Raw genomic sequence first — 22,212 nt, 5'->3', positions numbered from 1 at the left:
GCAAAACCAAAATGAAGTACATTTCAACTCTGTATCTGACATGGTTGTCTTGTTATTTTCTTAGCCCAGAACCATGTGTGTGTGAGGTGGATACTTTTGTTTCAAAACAGACTTGTTTTAGACTACCAAGAATCACCATGTGTGAGCCTGATTGAGCCCACTGCAGTACAAGGTTGAAAAGCATCTTGACGAGTTAGTTAACCAACAGAGTCTGTAGAGTCAAGAGAGAGGGAAGGGGAAAAGGTATTTATGGGGGTCATAAACAGGCCAACGTCATGACACTGTCTTGGTTTGTCAGTAAGTGTCTGAATGGAGGAGTAGGTAAAGACATGGCAGATTATAGACTGTCTGAATGGAGGAGTAGGTAAAGACATGACAGATTATAGACTGTCTGAATGGAGGAGTAGGTAAATACATGACAGATTATAGACTGTCTGAATGGAGGAGTAGGTAAAGACATGACAGATTATAGACTGTCTGAATGGAGGAGTAGGTAAAGACATGACAGATTATAGACTGTCTGAATGGAGGAGTAGGTAAAGACATGGCAGATTATAGACTGTCTGAATGGAGGAGTAGGTAAAGACATGACAGATTATAGACTGTCTGAATGGAGGAGTAGGTAAAGACATGACAGATTATAGACTGTCTGAATGGAGGAGTAGGTAAAGACATTACAGATTATAGACTGTCTGAATGGAGGAGTAGGTAAAGACATGGCAGATTATAGACTGTCTGAATGGAGGAGTAGGTAAAGACATGACAGATTATAGACTGTCTGAATGCAGGAGTAGGTAAAGACATGGCAGATTATAGACTGTCTGAATGGAGGAGTAGGTAAAGACATGGCAGATTATAGACTGTCTGAATGGAGGAGTAGGTAAAGACATGACAGATTATAGACTGTCTGAATGGAGGAGTAGGTAAAGACATGACAGATTATAGACTGTCTGAATGGAGGAGTAGGTAAAGACATGGCAGATTATAGACTGTCTGAATGGAGGAGTAGGTAAAGACATGACAGATTATAGACTGTCTGAATGGAGGAGTAGGTAAAGACATGGCAGATTATAGACTGTCTGAATGGAGGAGTAGGTAAAGACATGGCAGATTATAGACTGTCTGAATGGAGGAGTAGGTAAAGACATGACAGATTATAGACTGTCTGAATGGAGGAGTAGGTAAAGACATGACAGATTATAGACTGTCTGAATGGAGGAGTAGGTAAAGACATGACAGATTATAGACTGTCTGAATGGAGGAGTAGGTAAAGACATGGCAGATTATAGACTGTCTGAAAGGAGGAGTAGGTAAAGACATGACAGATTATAGTCTTTCTGAATGGAGGAGTAGGTAAAGACATGGCAGATTATAGACTGTCTGAATGGAGGAGTAGGTAAAGACATGACAGATTATAGACTGTCTGAAAGGAGGAGTAGGTAAAGACATGACAGATTATAGAAAGTGGACTGAGGATATTCTTATGATTGTTTGACTACAATTCTGACTTTATTACTGTTAACAGCTGACCTTTCTAACTCTGTAGAGGCCATAACACCTCCCGACAAGCCTCTAGGGTTAATGTTTACAGAACTTTTATTGCTGTTTTATCAGGGTATAAATATATCTGCTTATCTCACACAGGATACTAGCCTGTCAGTTAGACATGTTCTCTGCTTGTGCTGGGTGGTACTAACAATGTTCAGACAAATGTACAGTTTGGTTATTTCTTATTGTAGCTAAGTAAACTGTGATTTACATCTGAAACGAGTCACTCTGGAGAGAGAGAGGACGAGACCACTGCCTCTAAAATGAGTCTCTCTGGGGAGAGAGAGAGAGGAGGGGACCACTGCCTCTAAAATGAGTCTCTCTGGGGAGAGAGAGGAGGGGACCACTGCCTCTAAAATGAATCAAGACACCAGTTCTGAGAGGTAAGAGATGAATTGTAAAATGTACAGTTCTCTTAAAGATATAAAACACATTTTTGAGAAAAGTGTTGCCAAGATCTAATGACCAAATTTAAAAAGAACCTATAGGACTTGTAGAAGTTCCATTATACAGTTGTTAAAAGGAAGTAGATGAGGTATTAATGTGATATTGATGAGGTCATCTGTCTCCCTGTTTTGTTCAGTGTCCAGAAGCCCAGAGCAGAGTCACCTACAACCAGCCTGCTATCAATGAAGAGTGATCAGCCACCTACTTTCAGCCAGGAACCATTACCAGATGACAATAAGGAAGTGGAGAGTTTGGACAGTGAGAATGTATTAAAGATCACACACAACCTTCTGGACAGAAGAAGTAAGACTGTGTTTCATACAATATCACAAAGAACGGTACAAAGGCCCTTATAAAACACACACACAAACTTATGAGTCCCAACTCTCATTGTTTTCCTACAGGTCAAACTCTGCTGATAGTCCAACAAGACGTTAAGACTAAACTGAAACACAAGTATCAACACATATCTGAAGGAATTGGACACAATGGAAATCAAAGTTTGTTCAAGGACATCTACACAGACCTCTACATCACAGAGGGTGGAAGTGGAGGGGTCAGTAATGAACATGAGGTTAGACAGATAGAGATGGCATCCAAGAAACGAACCACACAAGAGACACCAATCAAATGCAACGACATCTTCAAGCCTTTACCTGGACAAGACAAACCTATCAGAACTTTGCTGACCAAAGGATACGCTGGTGTTGGAAAAACAGTCTCTGTGCAGAAGGTCATCCTTGACTGGGCAGAAGGAAAAGCAAATCAGGACATTCATTTCATGTTTCCACTTCCTCTCCGTGATCTGAACCTGAAAAAGGACCAATACAGTCTGATGCAACTTCTTTCCCACTACTTCCCAGAGCTGAAAGAAATTGACAGCATTGAAGATGGTGAAACCAAAACTGTTTTCATTTTTGATGGTCTGGATGAGTGTCGACTTCCTCTAGACTTCAAAAACAATGAGAAGTGCTGTGATGTCACGAAGCCAACCTCAGTGGACGTAATGCTGATAAACCTTATCAAGAGGAATCTGCTTCCCTCTGCTCTCCTCTGGGTAACCTCAAGGCCTGCAGCAGCCAATCAGATCCCTCCTGAGTGTGTTGACCAGGTGACAGAGGTACGAGGGTTCAATGATCCACAGAAGGAGGAGTATTTCAGGAAGAAAATCACAGATCAGAATCTGGCCAATGAAATCATCAAACACATGAAGACATCAAGGATCCTCCACATCATGTGCCACATGCCAGTCTTCTGTTGGATATCAGCCACTGTCCTTGAGATGATACTGAACGAGGCAGAGAAGGATGAAGTCCCCAAAACTCTGACCCAGATGTACTCTGGGCTGTACAAGAGAAGGTCTACAGCTTTGTGCATCTGAGCATTCAGGAGTTTCTAGCAGCAGTGCATGCTTTAGAATCATGTCTGGACAAGAAGGAAAATGTTTACTCCCCCACTAGTGATGATGAAGAGAAGGAGTCAATCCAGTTGTCTGACTTACACAGGACAGCAGTGGACCAGGCCTTGAAGAGTGAGAATGGACACCTGGACCTGTTCCTCCGCTTCCTTCTGGGTCTCTCATTGGAGTCCAATCAGAATCTGTTACGAGGCCTTCCGACACAGACAGGAAGTACAACACAGATCAATGAGGAAACAGTTAACAGAACAGTCAGGTACTGTGAACTACACACACTGGGGTAAGTACAGCTGTTTCAATCAGGTAGGGACTGAGCTTAGTAAAACAAATTCTCAGAAAATGTGATGTTTCATGACAACGTTTGTGTCATGGACAAATCTATGGGTGTCCTACAAGATGATTGACACCAGTACATCAACCTTCACAGCTGTTGTGTGTCTCTGTAGGCTGTCTGGCTGTCTGGTCACAGAGGAGGGCTGTGCTGCTCTGTCTTCAGCTCTGAGGTCTAACCCCTCCCACCTGAAAGAGCTGGACCTGAGCTACAATCACCCAGGAGACTCTGCAGGGGGACTGCTTTCAGCTGCTCTGGTGGATCCCACATATAAACTGATGAAGCTGAAGTAAGTCAGAATAGATGTCCTGGTAGTGTGAGCAGTGGTTGTGTCATATGTAGTGTAGTAGGGTCAGTAACATGAGGACATGATGGTAGAATTAAGGGGATGTTTACCCAGCAGGCTGAGCACTCCAACACAGGATACATCATCACCACATGAATACTCTTCTTCTGCATCTCTGATATCCTGTTGGAATTGTACTCTGTTCTGTATGCAGTAGGTAGGATAGAATACCTGTATGTCTCTAGTAATGAATTGTACTCTGTTCTGTATGCAGTAGGTAGGAGAGAATACCTGTATGTCTCTAGTAATGAATTGTACTCTGTTCTGTATGCAGTAGGTAGGATAGAATACCTGTATGTCTCTAGTAATGAATTGTACTCTGTTCTGTATGCAGTAGGTAGGAGAGAATACCTGTATGTCTCTAGTAATGAATTGTACTCTGTTCTGTATGCAGTAGGTAGGAGAGAATACCTGTATGTCTCTAGTAATGAATTGTACTCTGTTCTGTATGCAGTAGGTAGGAGAGAATACCTGTATGTCTCTAGTAATGAATTGTACTCTGTTCTGTATGCAGTAGGTAGGATAGAATACCTGCATGTGTCTAGTAATGGGTGTGGCCAGTAGCCTAGTGTTTAGAGCACTGGGCTACTAACCAAAAGGTTGCTTGATTGAATCCCTGAGCTGACAAGGTAAAAATATGTTGTTCTGCCCCTGAATAAGGCAGTTAACCCACTGTTCCCGTGCACCGAAGACGTGGATGTCATTAAGGCAGCCTTCTGCACCTCTCTGATTCAGAGTGGTTGGGTTAAATGCGGAAGACAGATTTCAGTTGAATGCATTTAGTTGTACAACTAATTGTCCCTTGGATAGTGCACCAGAACACAACAATATGGTTTAAATGTTGACTGCTTTATTAGGTCTTTGTCAGTCAATAACTTGTTTCTCCAACAGTGTGGATCATGGTGGAGAGTGCAGGCTGAAATCAGGTCCGAGGAAATGTAAGTCTCTTCAATCCTATTTAACTGTATATTCAGAACTATAGTAACATAGTAACTAATCAGTACTGGTTCTGTTCCTACAATACAACATTTGATGTGAAGATGTGGTTTGATTAAACTCTCCTTTTGTCTACAGATGCCTGTCATCTCACCTTGGACCCAAGGACAGCAAACCCAAACCTGATACTGTCTGAGGGGAACAGGAAGGTGACACCGGTGGTGGAGGAGCAGCATTATGAAGACCATCCAGACAGATTTGACCGTTATCGCCAAGTTCTCTGCAGAGAAGGCTTATCTGATTCTCGTTATTACTGGGAGGTGGACTGGGATGGTGGTGGGCCTGCTATTGGTGTGGTGTACAAAGGAATGTTGGGAAGGGCTGGCATTTGTATTGGACTCACCAGCAATTCCTGGTGTATGTACTGCTCTGACAGCGTTTATGACTTTTACAATGCTGGAGTCCATAGTAGATCCATTCTTGGCCCTGTATCTAGCAGAGTTGGAGTGTATCTGGACTGGCCAGCTGGTACTTTGTCCTTCTATAGTGTGTCCTCCTCTGGTACACTGACACACCTTCACACAGAACACACCACGTTCACTGAACCCCTCTATCCTGGATTTGGGGTTTACTCCTCCCCCTCAGTGACCCTGTGTCAGATAGATGACCAACACATTCAGAGGTGAGTCAAATAGCAATGTTTCATCATTTGTTTCCTCTGGAATCATTTCTACAGTTAGATTAGTAATAGTGGTGTGTTTTAATGTGTTCTGTTGGACCTACAGACAGTGAGATGTGGCACAAGCTCAGTGTTTTATGAGGGGGACGTATGTGTGTTGAGGTTGATACCTGGTGACTTCACATCTCTAGGGGGGAATGTAACTCATGATACCTGGTGACTTCACATCTCTAGTGGGTATGTAACTCATTATACCTGGTGATGTCATCTCTATGGGGGGTATGTAACTCATGATACCTGCTGACTTCATCTCTAGGGGGGTATGTAACTCATGATACCTGGTAACTTCACATCTCTAGGGGGGAATGTAACTCATGATACCTGGTGACTTCATCTCTAGGGGGGTATGTAAACTCATGATACCTGGTGACTTCATCTCTTAGTGGGGAATGTAACTCATGATACCTGGTGACTTCACATCTCTAGGGGGGAATGTAACTCATGATACCTGGTGACTTCATTTCTAGGGGGGTATGTAACTCATGATACCTGGTGACTTCATCTCTTAGGGGGAATGTAACTCATGATACCTGGTGACTTCATCTCTAGGGGGGAATGTAACTCATGATACCTGGTGACTTCACATCTATAAGCAATGTCCACCTGAGGGATCCTGAGTGTCGCAGACCAGGGTTCGATCCCGGGCTGTATCGCAACCGGCCGTGAGGGCGGCGCACAATTGGCCTAGCGTTGTCCAGGTTAGGGGAGGGTCTGGGGTAGGGGAGGGTTTGGCTGGGGTAGGGGAGGGTCTGAGGTATGGGAGGGTCTGGCTGGGGTAGGGAAGGTTCTGGGGTAGGGGAGGGTCTGGCTGGGGTAGGGGAGGCTCTGGCTGTGGTAGGGGAGGTTCTGGGGTAGGGGAGGGTCTGGGGTAGGGAAGGTTCTGGCTGTTGTAGGCCACCATTTTAAATAAGATATTTTTCTTATTGTTCTTATCTTATTGACTTGCCTAGTAAAATAATAAAATAATAATATAACTAAATATAATATATTTAGTTGAATCAGTCTATCCTTCTGCTTTACCAACACCAGAGACCATGGTGGAGAGTTTTGGATAAAACCTGGACCTGAGGACACCAGAGACCATGGTGGAGAGTGTTGTATCAAGCCTGGACCTGAGAACACCAGAGACCATGGTGGAGAGTGTTGGATCAAGTCTGGACCTGAGAAATGTGAGTAAACTAATTTAATTGTTTTAAAATCCAAATACGATGAAAGCAATCATTACACTTGATTCCCAGGCAAGGAACACAATCATGATCTCTTTGGTCAAAACAAACTTAAAGGTATTGTCAGCGATATGACGTAGATGCCCAAAGTAAATGGCATACAAGACCATGGTGCTTGCCTACGGAGCTGTGAGGGGAACGGCACCTCACTACCTCCAGGCTCTGATCAGGCCCTACACCCAAACAAGGGCACTGCGTTCATCCACCTCTGGCCTGCTCGCCTCCCTACCACTGAGGAAGTACAGTTCCCGCTCAGCCCAGTCAAAACTGTTCGCTGCTCTGGCCCCCCAATGGTGGAACAAACTCCCTCACGACGCCAGGACAGCGGAGTCAATCACCACCTTCCGGAGACACCTGAAACCCCACCTCTTTAAGGAATACCTAGGATAGGATAAAGTAATCCTTCTCCCCCTCCCCCTTAAAAGACCTAGATGCACTATTGTAAAGTGGCTGTTCCACTGGATGTCATAAGGTGAAAGCACCAATTTGTAAGTCGCTCTGGATAAGAGCGTCTGCTAAATGACTTAAATGTAAATGTAAATTGTGGGTTGATTTCCGCAACAACTAAGAGCGTTGTAACACGATGCTAAACTTCTTGGCTGACACTCTGTTAGAGAGTGAAGAGAACATCCTAGGATCTACCAGAAATCAGACCCCAACATCTACAAAACACGGACCAGAACGATGTTGTTTCCTGCTTCCACAAACATTCATTAATATAACACTAATGTCAGATTATGGTATGCTAATGAGTGTACATTCTGAGACTGTTGCTTAGTTTTATTCATTTTATTACAAGTCTATTTAATAATTATTAATTCATTACTACATGAGATTGTCCATTTTAAATAACTACTTTTGACTTCAGGGATTCCTCAGAGCTGTAAGACTTGTGACCATGTTGAGGTAAGTCATAATGTCAATTCTTATTTTTACATACCTGCAGGAGTCAGGCACAGACTCAAAGCCAGGTGTGTACTGACCAACCATTCATACTGGGATATAGACAGTCCTGTGTTCTGCTTTAGTAATATAAACACAGTCTCAAAGCCAGGTGTGTACTGACCAACCATTCATCCTGGGATATAGACAGTCCTGCTTTAGTAATATAAACACAGTCTCAAAGCCAGGTGTGTAGTGACCAACCATTCATACTGGGATATAGACAGTCCTGTGTTCTGCTTTAGTAATATAAACACAGTCTCAAAGCCAGGTGTGTACTGACCAACCATTCATACTGGGATATAGACAGTCCTGTGTTCTGCTTTAGTAATATAAACACAGTCTCAAAGCCAGGTGTGTAGTGACCAACCATTCATACTGGGATATAGACAGTCCTGTGTTCTGCTTTAGTAATATAAACACAGTCTCAAAGCCAGGTGTGTACTGACCAACCATTCATACTGGGATATAGACAGTCCTGTGTTCTGCTTTAGTAATATAAACACAGTCTCAAAGCCAGGTGTGTAGTGACCAACCATTCATCCTGGGATATAGACAGTCCTGTTTTCTGCTTTAGTAATATAAACACAGTCTCAAAGCCAGGTGTGTACTGACCAACCATTCATACTGGGATATAGACAGTCCTGTGTTCTGCTTTAGTAATATAAACACAGTCTCAAAGCCAGGTGTGTACTGACCAACCATTCATACTGGGATATAGACAGTCCTGTGTTCTGCTTGTAGGCATGCAGGACTTTAGCTGTTGTCATATTTTGTCATTAGACAGTTTAATTGATAAATCACCAGCATTCCATGTAACATTGAATAATATATTTGATGAGTTACTTTGGTAATGGGCCAGTTTCCCGGAAACAGATTAAGTCTAGTCCTGGACCTTAAAGAACTTTCTATTGAAACTTCCATTGAGCATGCTTTTTAGTCCAGCACTAGACTCAATCTGTGTCCAGGAAACAGGCCCCATATGTATTACTGACATGCTTGTCCTTGTTCTGGACTCCACACACTGGCTTCAGATTGAACCCTTGACTTCCACTGTCCAGGGAGTGACAATGTTCAGGTAAAATAACTACTTTTAACATTTCATTCCACTTGCTAGTGTATTTCCCCATTACCTTTGGGAATAGTCTTCTAATCCAACCTCCCTATTTGACCATTGACCTTCTCTACCATATCTTGTTGTTGCCCTCAGACACAGGACACCCAAAGGGAGTTATGAGTGCACAGTGTCTGGGCTCCGCTGGCTGTGTGAGAGAGATGTCATTCTGAAGTATCACTTCAGGAACCCTACAGTCAACTTCTGAAAGACACGCAGTACACACAAGGTGGTCCATTGCTGGACATCACTATGGAGTTAGGTGAACTGGAGGAAGTTCATCTGCCACACTTTGTCTGTTTAGGTAAAACCATGTAGAAATAGTATTCAGAAAGACATTTCCATGTAACTGAGTTTCACTTCCTGAATGAACTATTCTGGGAGTTTGAGTTTACTGTGATCTGGCTCTGCATAATCTTTGTGTTTTACTTGGATGAATAATACAATATTTGTCTTTGTCTCCTTTTTGTGTTGTTCAGGGACCAACCCTTCCATGAGGAATGAGATGAAGGTTCTTCATGTAGAGGAACATGGAGTGTCTTTAGAGGAAGTGCATGAGGTCACCAGATTCCATGTTAAGATTCTCCATCCCAAGTTCTCACCTATCTCTGTTATACTGAGATTACTGTCTTGGAACGTAGATGTCCACTGTGACGTGGTCCTCTACATGGCAGTAAAAAGGTCAACAGTCATTTCAAGGCTGTACCTGCTCCTCAGAAACTCCAGTCAGAAAGAGGTGAGACACTATCACTGAAGTGACAACAGGATGTTGAAACCTACTGAAGGAAAGCTGATAGTTTGTTGAAAATCTCTAGATTACAAAGACAACATGCAGCTCTGTGAGAAATCTATTTCTGTCTCGTTCATTTGAAGAGCCAGTAGACTGCATTCTTCCCTCTGGTCGAAGGAGAACCCAATGCCCGGGGCAGTGAAGGGGACATTGCCCTGAGTAGGGTGCTGTCTTTCAGATGGCATGTTAAATGGGTGTCCTCTCCATGGTCACTGAAGATCCCATGGCACTTATCGTAAGAGTGGGGATGTTAACCCCGGTGTCCTGGCTAAATTCCCATTCTGGCCCTCATACCATGGCTACCTAATCATCCCCAGCTTCCAATTGGCTCAATTTCCCCCTCTCCTCTAACTCTTCTCCAGGTCGTTGCTGTAAAAGATAATCTCTTCTCAGTCAACTTACCTGGTACATCTTTAAAATAATATCCTGGTAAAATAGGGATAGTAAAACAAAAGCATACTGTTACGAATCCCTTTTGGCCCGACAGTCTAGAGGGGGTGGTAATGAGACCCGTAACATAACTCATGCAAATTCTAATAGTGACAAAGTAAAAGTGAGAACGAAATAACTATGACAACTGAAATCTACAGTCAGACTCAAGGTTTATTTGTAAACACACGGTAATGGGGGGGAGCAGGAAAAGGGGCTGAGCTTGGACCCAAGGAAAGACACAATAAGTATTCAAAAACACCCCTAAGCTAGACTAGCCTACTTTAACAGCTAACTAACTAACCAAAAATACAGTGGGTGGTCCGCCCAGTTCCAACTAGTGTATCTAACAAAGTCTACCTACGGGTATTGTATGCCCATGGGTGACTTGTCTTGGTTTCCCCTTTTCCCACCAGCAAACAAACAAACACCATAACCAAAACAATACTCACAGGTGATGACAAAGTGCTATGGAGGTGCTCAAACAAACGAGAGGTTAAGACACAAAGAGAGAGTGACACACAGAGACCTACAGACATGGCATTTACAGAGAGATTGAGCTCTAGAGCAAACAACTGACGGTTTTTAAACCAAGGGAAAGAAGCTGTGATAGGGTAGGAAACAGGAGGAGGTGTCTTCTGATTGATGATTGGATTGTTGACTGATTGGGGAGTGATGATTTTCACCTGTGAGGGGAGAAGGAGAGAAAACAACAGGATACATATACACACAGACACAGGATACCTGTATCTGTAACACATACACATATTTTGTTGTTGACAAAAATGGATTGCTCAGTGAGCTGCATGTTGTGTGAATTACGAGACTACATTGTTCTGACTGACTACTACATTGCTCATTTTGTAGGCTGTTCAGAAACGGGAGAAAAATCAGGTGTCCAAAGGATTTTCAGAATTCGTCCTGTCAAGTCCAAACGGGTCCTTAAAGCTGAACAGTTGGTTTGCGTTCAAGAATCCCCTCTCCACTTCCATCAATCCAGAGGTGTAGTTTTATCAGGCTGAGGACATGAATCTGTCATATTGTATATGAATAACTGGAATATCATTCTATTTCTCTCTCTTTTCTGTCTGTTGTCTCAATCGTTGCACCATATGGCCTCCTACAGAAGATTCAGCTGTTACCTGCAGACACCACCCAAGCTGTTGTCAGATGATAATGGGAAACACAGGGGTTGACATTGAGATGGAGTTAATCGGGGGATGATGAGAGGACAGTATGGAAATCAGTGTTATCAAAAAGGTAATAAATACAATACATGAACAGTATGTCAATCATCAATGTCCTTTTCTAACAGATGCTATTAAAATGTTTTATGATATTTTATATTGATTGTTTTTCAGATGTGTACAGCAACGACTCTCATCCAACATGTAGGTTTGTTTTTGTGGACGAGTTTTATAAAATGGGTTATAAGAGCTAACATCTCTTCAAGTTGGGATGAAGGACACTGATGAAGGTCTTCATGAGTCATGTTCAGTGGGGTGATGAAGGTCGTCATGTTCAGTGGGGTGATGAAGGTGTAATGATATAAATACTTACAAAGGCACTGTATATGAGGCCTTGTCTTTGTAGAAAGTTGAATCTGTGCTTGAAATGCGATACTAGACTGAGGGACTTTCCAGATGTTGTATGTATGGGGGACAGGTCCAATTTGACATTACAGAGTATTTTCAGTCGACTGTTGACAAAACATTACAATTAAATCCATCTTAATCCCACTATGTAACACAATAGAGAAATCCAAGGGGTATGAACACTTTTGCAAGGCTCTGTATGTTATGTAGAATAGACAATCGTGTCAGCCAGGGTAGGCGTCAATTCCAAATAAATCAGTCAATTCAGGAAGTAAACTGAAATTCCAATTCAATAACTGGAAAAGGGCATCTACTTTTTACTCCCAGTGACTTCTCAATAAACCGAATAGGAATTTCATTTTTATTTTTTGACTGACTTCAATTGGAATTGCCTACAACCCTGGAGTCGGCTCTATTCAAGAAATGCCTATCAGAGGAATGGTAACTGGAGAGACTGCAAGATGTAGAAACAGCTGCTGTTAACCCTAAAACCATATTAATTTAATTGCCCCCCCCTTAAGCATTAATACTCCTTGGGATTCCTGCTGAGGAGTTTCTGAAGAAACACAGGGCTGAACTCATTCAGGGAGTCAAAAACACAAAGCCAATAGCAGATGTTCTGTCATCAAAGTACATGATTGGTGATGAAGAGTACTCCAGAATAAAAGCTGAAACAACTGAACAGGAGCGAATGAGAGAACTACTGAACGCAGTCCTCCCTAAAGGACAAGAAGTGACGGGAGCTTGTCTAAAAGCTCTCAGTGAACATGAACACCATCTTGTTAAGTACTTGAGTGAATCTAGGTAAGACCATTTTCTTTTCTCCCTCCCTTGAATGATTAAATATAGGTCAAATAAAAACATAGCTACCCAGATCAGAGAGTCTTTTTCAGAATGGAACCATGTTTTTGTGTTGCTGCCTGTAATAAATGTGTCTTATCATAGGGCCATTATCTCATCATTATCTCAGGTGTATCATCACATCATTATCTCAGGTGTATCATAGGACCATCATCACATCATTATCTCAGGTATCTCACACCTCCTTCTCCATAATTTCTGATCTCTCTCTTCCCTTCTCCTCCACCCTCTGTCTTGTAGCACCTAATCTGAAGATAATGAGGCCTGTCTCTAGTCTTTGGACAAAGACACTTCACCTAATCTGAAGATGCTGAGGCCTGTCTCCTAGTCTTTGGACAAAGACACTTCTTCACCTAATCTGAAGATGCTGAGGACTGTCTTTTAGTCTGTGGACAAAGACACTTCTTCACCTAATCTGAAGATGCTGAGGACTGTCTTTTAGTCTGTGGACAAAGACACTTACATGATTGTAAGTGAAGACCCCCCCGCCCCGAAATGGATAAAAATTAATGGGAACATATTGGCACTGTACGAAACATATGCACGGTGTCCAATACCACTCAAATATACGCCATTTCATTCAAAGCTTATGGCAAATGTCATAGGGCAAATGCCAAGTGTCATACAGCAAAAATCCAAAAGATGGCGAGCGCGCTCCACCGTAGATTTTCATATTGCAAATGCACATCAAGACCCAAGAGTCAAATGTTGATGTACCACCCCCCTAAAAAAGAGCTTTCTGGACCGTTTTGTCAATTATACATGTATAAGAACTGTATGAACATACTTTTGTCATATTTTATTGTCATAATAAAAAAATTTAAAAAATGTTTTACTTGTCCATTTGCAATATGAATTCATAGGAAGTCAAAAGTTAGTGAACCAATGCCATAAGAAATGTCCAAATGCAATATGAAATCATTGAAACTGCCAAATCAGGATGTTATGTCCATTTGCCATGTACGATCATAAGAAGTCTGTTTCCAAACGCAAAGTCAGTGAATCATGTCCAAATGGCATTTATACTGCCCAAACGATATATAGCACTATGTTAAGCCATGAATCAACCTAGATGGTCTATTTGTCATGTATGATGAGGGAGAAGTGGGACTCGGTTGTTTTTTAACGATAAAAAAAAAAAAGTCCAACATGACCAGGGGCACCCCCTATTGGATGGTCACGGGTGGGGGGTGCTCCCTACCCTACTATAGACTCCTTACTCCCCCCTAAAGGCATTACAACCCATTAAAAAAAATATGCTCCTGGTAACCCGTTCCATACACCAGGTGCATGCCTGTCCATATGCAATATGTTTCAATGGGCGTATACCATCACAAATTTGACATGCTCAAAACTCCTGCAGAAATGCAAAATTGACTGGCCAGATGAACTCTGGATGGCCGGGCAGTGATAGGGGTTCTCTATCACTCGTTGTGTTGATTTCATCATGTCCATTTGATGTTTTTTCACTGTTGAATCTAATTGCAAATGGACAAAGTCAGCCAGAATGTCACCATCCATCAGTCAATTAGATATCATTCTGAAACCAAACTGATACAAACTGACACCACACCCACTTTTTCCAACTCGTTTAGAAGCCAACTATCACATATTTTAGAGCAGGCCCAAAATTCACAGCTCCTTCTGTTTAAAGAATAATAATTTAAAACGTTCTAGCTGCGTGTCCAGTTCCGACATTATGTTTAGGCCTAGCTGAATCCCACGTTTTGGCTCGATAGGTCATTTGGAGCCTGAGCAGCGATCTTAATTGGTGCTGAAAATCCACATTTTCAGGCTGTTGCTACGGGGTCCTTGAATGCGCTATCGGACAGAAATGTTGGGGTCCGTCTCTATGGGCTGAGGTGGTTTCAATGCACCAAGTCTTGCGACTCTGGGACTTTTCTAAATGTCGTCATTTTTTTAATGGTCAAAATGAATTGAAGTTATTCCAAATGTACGAGGCTGTTTCTCAGTCTGAGAACCTTCTAGAGCCACATAACTCACTGTGCACTATCATATTGAGCTCCTGAACAGGTTTCTAAAGTTCCAGAGCTCTAGGTCTGACAGTTCTTTGATAGTTCGAATGAAGGTGACTATTGCAGGCTCTGTATGTCTCTAAGCCCCACACTGTGTCACTCCGTCCTAGCTGTGTGTGAGCTTTTCTTGGAAATCTGATGGGATAAGTGACTGATTTACAGTTCATGAGGGATACCTAGTCACACATTGGAAGTTTTGAATGATCTGATCTTTTTAACCCTTCGAAACAGCCCCTATGACCACAATTTAAGGCACTTCCGGTTGGCACAGGAAGCTAAAAGTAAACATGTCCTCATTGGGGTAGGCTTTTACAGAATCCTGAGTTTAAAGTCTTTACGTCAAGTTTTGACTGATCTACAAAGGGTTGAATGCAGTAATTTAAACAAACAGCAGGTTTGGTATATCAAAACACCTTTTAGGTGAATTTAACCACTTCTGGTTGCTCCAGGAAGCATATAATCGACACAGGTAGACCTCATAGTGGCCTGATGGATTGTTATCGAAAACACTTCGAAACAGCCCCTATGACCCCAATTTAAGGCACTTCCGGTTGACACAGGAAGCTGAAAGTGAACACACATCCTCCTTGGGGTAGGCTCTTACAGAATTCTGAGTTTTAAGTCTTTATGTTAAAAACTGACTTATTTACAGAGTGTTGAATGATTGAGTGTTATTTCAGAAAATGACAGAAATCACGTAGAGTCCCGAAACCCACCTTAACGGATTCGTCTGAACATGCCGCAACTGGATCTAACTTTTGGGGGGGGGGGGAAACACATTTCTTTGAGCATCACCAATTGTACATTGTACGATTTCTCTTAAATTACGATAGATAAATGTCTGGTTCTTTCTTTCCTGACACCGTAGGTTCATGTAGTTTGACGTGAAGTGGTCTAATTAATGCTCTATTTTCGTTTTTGACCTTTAATCCCAGAAAAATGGCCTTAACTCAAAAAGCGTTGAGGCCTCAATGCCATCTTGTTCGGGGCTAACTGCCCATTATGCCAAACCTACGCTCACCAAGTTTCATCTTCGAAGTCTTTTCCGTTTTTTGGAGAAATCGCCATGAAGTGATTAGTGATGTTTTGTACATTTGCAATATGATTACATTCGCCATCTGGTGGTATTTACCGGGACAGCGGAAAAATAACCAAAATGTGAAAATTTTATCAAACGGAAACCGAATGTCAGAGAGACTTCGTTCGATTAATTCCCGGGAAGATCTGGCCCCGGTGCATGGCCCGCCACCGTCTGCGAATTTTAGAAACATTCGCGGACGTCTAGTAAGGGACCGTACATTTTCAATATGGAGTTTCTCATCAATCATACAGAAAATGCCAGAAAGTGCCCTTCATGTACGGAAGGGAAATTATGTTTGCTGTTCTTATAACAAATGCTGTGTTTTATTCATGTGCTGTTTTATAAACCAATGTGTGTGTTTGTCAAGTGGCTGACTGTACAAATCCTCACTATCAGTAGCTGTAATTTGGCAGTAAGCCCAGATGATGTTTTGAGAACGACATATCTCAGTTTCAAGGTCTCAGCTTAGAGAGAAGACTGGTGAGGTGTCGGTCTGTCAAATGTTATGAACCAGTATTGGTCGGTCACATGAATGGAACAAAACGGTAATGATTAATTAATTATGCTAAATCATGCAAATATAACTTGTATGTGTATCGCCATATATAAGACAACTGTTGGTTCTGTTGGTTCTGACCAGGGAGAGCTCCTGATTGACATGTGTACTATGGTACATTGAGTTGGGTCTGACCAGGGAGAGCTCCTGATTGACATGTGTACTATGGTACATTGAGTTGGGTCTGACCAGGGAGAGCTCCTGATTGACATGTGTACTATGGTACATTGAGTTGGGCCTGACCAGGGAGAGCTCCTGATTGACATGTGCCCTATGGTACATTGAGTTGGGCCTGACCAGGGAGAGATCCTGATTGTTAAGGGAATGAACTGGAATGATCTCTTGTCCTATACAGATGGGGAAGCTGATAGTCAGGCTAGTCAAAGATACACACCACCACATTGACATCTTGACCAAAGACCTTCCTTGGATTCTTTATGGGATTACAAGTCACTCTGTCTGAAGGAAGTGAGGAAATGGACTCACTAAGGGGGATAGCTGAGAGGACAGAGAAGGGACGTGACATCATCGACATGGTGTTGAGAAAAGGAAATTAATCATTGTTCCAGGATGATCAACCTTCTTGGGGAACTGGACCCCATGTCTTTGTTCACAGCTTCAGATCAACAGTTGTAGTCAACCCCTGAAGGTGGGGAGACCAGGCAGAGTAGACAGGCAGGATGGTTCAACATGTTCTTGCTGTCTGCTGCTTTAATTCAGGGTCACAACAATGTACAGAAAATGTCAATCAAACATGACCACTATAATAACAATAAACTTACTGAAGGACCAACCACACAGCCTCTCTCCTTCTGCAGCCTCCTGGAAGTGTGGCTCTTCTAGCAGGAGGGTCAGTCAATCCTACACTAGGTACCTAGCTGGACCCCTATCTAGCAGGAGGGTCAGTTAGTCCTCCACTAGGTACCTAGCTGGACCCCTATCTAGCAGGAGGGTCAGTTAGTCCTCCAATAGGTACCTAGCTGGACCCCTCTCTAGCAGGAGGGTCAGTTAGTCCTCCACTAGGTACCTAGCTGGACTCCTCTCTAGCAGGAGGGTCAGTTATCAATCAAACGTCAATGGCGCCCAGGGAACAGTGGGTTAACTGCCATGCTCACGGGCAGAACGACAGATGTGTATCTTGTCAGCTCGGGATTCGATCCAGCAAACTTTCGGTTACTGGCCCAACGCTCCTACACACCAGGCTACCTGCCGCCAATAAATATATACTATATGTTGAAAATGTGTGAAATTGTGAGAGTATTTAAAAAATATATATTTTGTATATTGTGAATTCATGCAACATGCCCATATAATTTGACCACATCAGTGCATTTGATACGATAATATCCACTCTATCCAGATCTGACACTATCACCTCTATCCAATATCTGACACTATCACCTCTATCCAATATCTGACACTATCACCTCTATCCAATATCTGACACTATCACCTCTATCCAATATCTGACACCAGCACCTCCATCCAATATCTGACACTATCACCTCTATCCAATATCTGACACCAGCACCTCTTTCCAATATCTGACACTATCACCTCTATCCAATATCTGACACCAGCACCTCTATCCAATATCTGACACTATCGCCTCTATCCAATATCTGACACCAGCGCCTCTATCCAATATCTGACACTATCACCTCTATCCAATATCTGACACCAGCACCTCTATCCAATATCTGACACTATCACCTCTATCCAATATCTGACACCAGCGCCTCTATCCAATATCTGACACCAGCGCCTCTATCCAATATCTGACACTATCACCTCTATCCAATATCTGACACCAGCACCTCTATTCAATATCTGACACCAGCACCTCTAGCCAATATCTGACACTATCACCTCTATCCATATCTGACACCAGCACCTCCATCCAATATCTGACACTATCACCTCTATTCAATATCAGACACTATCACCTCTATCAATATCTGACACCAGCACCTCTATCCAATATCTGACACTATCACCTCTATTCAATATCTGACACCAGCACCTCTATCCAATATCTGACACTATCTCTATCCAATATCTGACACCAGCGCCTCTATCCAATATCTGACACCAGCACCTCTATCCAATATCTGACACTATCACCTCTATCCAATATCTGACACCAGCACCTCTATCCAATATCTGACACTATCACCTCTATCCAATATCTGACACCAGCACCTCTATTCAATATCTGACACTATCACCTCTATCCATATCTGACACCAGCACCTCTATCCAATATCTGACACTATCACCTCTATCCAATATCTGCATTCTTCTTGCCAATGTCCAGTCTCTTGACAACAAGGTTGACGAAATCCGAGCAAGGGTAGCATTCCAGAGGGACATCAGAGACTGCAACGTTCTCTGCTTCACAGAAACATGGCTTACTGGGAAGACGCTATCCGATGCGGTGCAGCCAACGGGTTTCTCCACGCATCGCGCCGACAGAAACAAACATCTTTCTGGTAAGAAGAGTGGCGGGGGCGTATGCCTCATGACTAACGAGACATGGTGTGATGAAGGAAACATACAGGAACTCAAATCCTTCTGTTCACCTGATTTAGAATTCCTCACAATCAAATGTAGACCGCATTATCTTCCAAGAGAATTCTCCTCGATTATAATCACAGCCGTATATATCCCCCTCCCCAAGCAGACACATCGATGGCTCTGAACTAACTTTATTTAACTCTTTGCAAACTGGAAACCATTTATCCGGAGGCTGCATTCATTGTAGCTGGGGATTTTAACAAAGCTAATCTGAAAACAAGACTCCCTAAATTTTACCAGCATATCGATTGCGCAACCAGGGGTGGTAAAACCTTGGATCATTGTTACTCTAACTTCCGCGACGCATATAAGGCTCTGCCCCGCCCCCCTTTCGGAAAAGCTGACCACGACTCCATTTTGCTGATCCCTGCCTACAGGCAGAAACTAAAACAAGAGGCTCCCACGCTGAGGTCTGTCCAACGCTGGTCAGACCAAGCTGACTCCACACTCCAAGACTACTTCCATCACGTGGACTGGGACATGTTTCGTATTGCGTCAGATGGAAATATTGACGAATACGCTGATTCGGTGTGCGAGTTCATTAGAACGTGCGTCGAAGATGTCGTTCCCATAGCAACGATAAAAACATTCCCAAACCAGAAACCGTGGATTGATGGCAGCATTCGCGTGAAACTGAAAGCGCGAACCACTGCTTTTAATCAGGGCAAGGTGTCTGGTAATATGTCCGAATATAAACAATGCAGCTATTCCCTCCGCAAGGCTATTAAACAAGCTAAGCGTCAGTACAGAGACAAAGTGGAATCTCAATTCAATGGCTCAGACACAAGAGGCATGTGGCAGGGTCTACAGTCAATCACGGACTACAAGAAGAAACCCAGCCCAGTCACGGACCAGGATGTCTTGCTCCCAGGCAGACTAAATAACTTTTTTGCCCGCTTTGAGGACAATACAGTGCCACTGACACGGCCTGCAACGAAAACATGCGGTCTCTCCTTCACTGCAGCCGAGGTGAGTAAGACATTTAAACGTGTTAACCCTCGCAAGGCTGCAGGCCCAGACGGCATCCCCAGCCGCGCCCTCAGAGCATGCGCAGACCAGCTGGCCGGTGTGTTTACGGACATATTCAATCAATCCCTATACCAGTCTGCTGTTCCCACATGCTTCAAGAGGGCCACCGTTGTTCCTGTTCCCAAGAAAGCTAAGGTAACTGAGCTAAACGACTACCGCCCCGTAGCACTCACTTCCGTCATCATGAAGTGCTTTGAGAGACTAGTCAAGGACCATATCACCTCCACCCTAGACCCACTCCAATTTGCTTACCGCCCAAATAGGTCCACAGACGATGCAATCTCAACCACACTGCACACTGCCCTAACCCACCTGGACAAGAGGAATACCTATGTGAGAATGCTGTTCATCGACTACAGCTCGGCATTCAACACCATAGTACCCTCCAAGCTCGTCATCAAGCTCGAGACCCTGGGTCTCGACCCCGCCCTGTGCAACTGGGTACTGGACTTCCTGACGGGCCGCCCCCAGGTGGTGAGGGTAGGCAACAACATCTCCTCCCCGCTGATCCTCAACACGGGGGCCCCACAAGGGTGCGTTCTGAGCCCTCTCCTGTACTCCCTGTTCACCCACGACTGCGTGGCCATGCACGCCTCCAACTCAATCATCAAGTTTGCGGACGACACAACAGTGGTAGGCTTGATTACCAACAACGACGAGACGGCCTACAGGGAGGAGGTGAGGGCCCTCGGAGTGTGGTGTCAGGAAAATAACCTCACACTCAACGTCAACAAAACTAAGGAGATGATTGTGGACTTCAGGAAACAGCAGAGGGAACACCCCTATCCACATCGATGGATCAGTAGTGGAGAGGTAGCAAGTTTTAAGTTCCTCGGCATACACATCACAGACAAACTAAATTGGTCCACTCACACTGACAGCGTCGTGAAGAAGGCGCAGCAGCGCCTCTTCAACCTCAGGAGGCTGAAGAAATTCGGCTTGTCACCAAAAGCACTCACAAACTTCTACAGATGCACAATCGAGAGCATCCTGGCGGGCTGTATCACCGCCTGGTACGGCAACTGCTCCGCCCTCAACCGTAAGGCTCTCCAGAGGGTAGTGAGGTCTGCACAACGCATCACCGGGGCAAACTACCTGCCCTCCAGGACACCTACACCACCCGATGTTACAGGAAGGCCATAAAGATCATCAAGGACATCAACCACCCGAACCACTGCCTGTTCACCCCGCTATCATCCAGAAGGCGAGGTCAGTACAGGTGCATCAAAGCTGGGACCGAGAGACTGAAAAACAGCTTCTATCTCAAGGCCATCAGACTGTTAAACAGCCACCACTAACATTGAGTGGCTGCTGCCAACACACTGTCATTGACACTGACCCAACTCCAGCCACTTTAATAATGGGAATTGATGGGAAATGATGTAAATATATCACTAGCCACTTTAAACAATGCTACCTTATATAATGTTACTTACCCTACATTATTCATCTCATATGCATATGTATATACTGTACTCTAGATCATCGACTGCATTCTTATGTCACTAGCCACTTTAACTATGCCACTTTGTTTACTTTGTCTACATACTCATCTCATATGTATATACTGTACTCGATACCATCTACTGTATGCTGCTCTGTACCATCACTCATTCATATATCCTTATGTACATATTCCTTATCCCCTTACACTGTGTATAAGACATTAGTTTTGGAATTGTTAGTTAGATTACTTGTTGGTTATCACTGCATTGTCGGAACTAGAAGCACAAGCATTTCGCTACACTCGCATTAACATCTGCTAACCATGTGTATGTGACAAATAAAATTCGATTTGATTTGATATCTGACACCAGCGCCTCTATCCAATATCTGACACCAGCGCCTCTATCCAATATCTGACACTATCACCTCTATCCAATATCTGACACCAGCACCTCTATCCAATATCTGACACTATCACCTCTATCCAATATCTGACACCAGCGCCTCTATCCAATATCTGACACCAGCGCCTCTATCCAATATCTGACACTATCACCTCTATCCAATATCTGACACCAGCACCTCTATCCAATATCTGACACTATCACCTCTATCCAATATCTGACACCAGCACCTCTATTCAATATCTGACACCAGCACCTCTATCCAATATCTGACACTATCACCTCTATCCAATATCTGACACCAGCACCTCCATCCAATATCTGACACTATCACCTCTATCCAATATCTGACACCAGCACCT

At 43.4% G+C, this 22,212-nt stretch overlaps 1 protein-coding gene, 1 long non-coding RNA gene and 1 pseudogene across 2 annotated transcripts; all 3 read left to right on the top strand.

The window, feature by feature from the left end:
- Positions 1–1,760: 1,760 nt before the first annotated feature.
- On the top strand, positions 1,761–5,711 carry LOC115126500 (NACHT, LRR and PYD domains-containing protein 5-like; annotated as a pseudogene).
- A 3,533-nt stretch (positions 5,712–9,244) lies between these two features.
- Positions 9,245–11,474, top strand: LOC135561704 (NACHT, LRR and PYD domains-containing protein 1 homolog). The gene is made up of 4 exons (XM_065003443.1): positions 9,245–9,350; positions 9,526–9,782; positions 11,133–11,267; positions 11,392–11,474. The coding sequence occupies exons 1-4, from the start codon at positions 9,299–9,301 to the stop codon at positions 11,437–11,439; spliced, it is 492 nt and encodes a 163-aa protein (XP_064859515.1). The 5' UTR covers positions 9,245–9,298; the 3' UTR covers positions 11,440–11,474.
- Positions 11,475–11,550: 76 nt separating this feature from the next.
- On the top strand, positions 11,551–13,551 carry LOC135561711 (uncharacterized). The gene is made up of 3 exons (XR_010459613.1): positions 11,551–11,656; positions 12,382–12,664; positions 12,962–13,551. It is a non-coding gene; the product is annotated as an uncharacterized LOC135561711 (long non-coding RNA).
- Positions 13,552–22,212: the final 8,661 nt, after the last annotated feature.

Source organism: Oncorhynchus nerka, linkage group LG18, assembly GCF_034236695.1.
Source record: "Oncorhynchus nerka isolate Pitt River linkage group LG18, Oner_Uvic_2.0, whole genome shotgun sequence".
Lineage (NCBI taxonomy): Eukaryota > Metazoa > Chordata > Actinopteri > Salmoniformes > Salmonidae > Oncorhynchus > Oncorhynchus nerka.
This window is presented reverse-complemented; position numbering and strand designations above follow the sequence as displayed.

What these genes read in the sequence shown, in the direction of transcription:
- LOC135561704 (XM_065003443.1), top strand. Translation starts at nt 9,299, where the DNA reads ATGGAGTTAGGTGAACTGGAGGAAGTTCATCTGCCACACTTTGTCTGT. An exon ending in GAAACTCCAGTCAGAAAGAG is followed by an intron (nt 9,783 to 11,132) that starts GTGAGACACTAT and finishes CTCATTTTGTAG; the next exon opens with GCTGTTCAGAAACGGGAGAA. An exon ending in CCACTTCCATCAATCCAGAG is followed by an intron (nt 11,268 to 11,391) that starts GTGTAGTTTTAT and finishes GGCCTCCTACAG; the next exon opens with AAGATTCAGCTGTTACCTGC.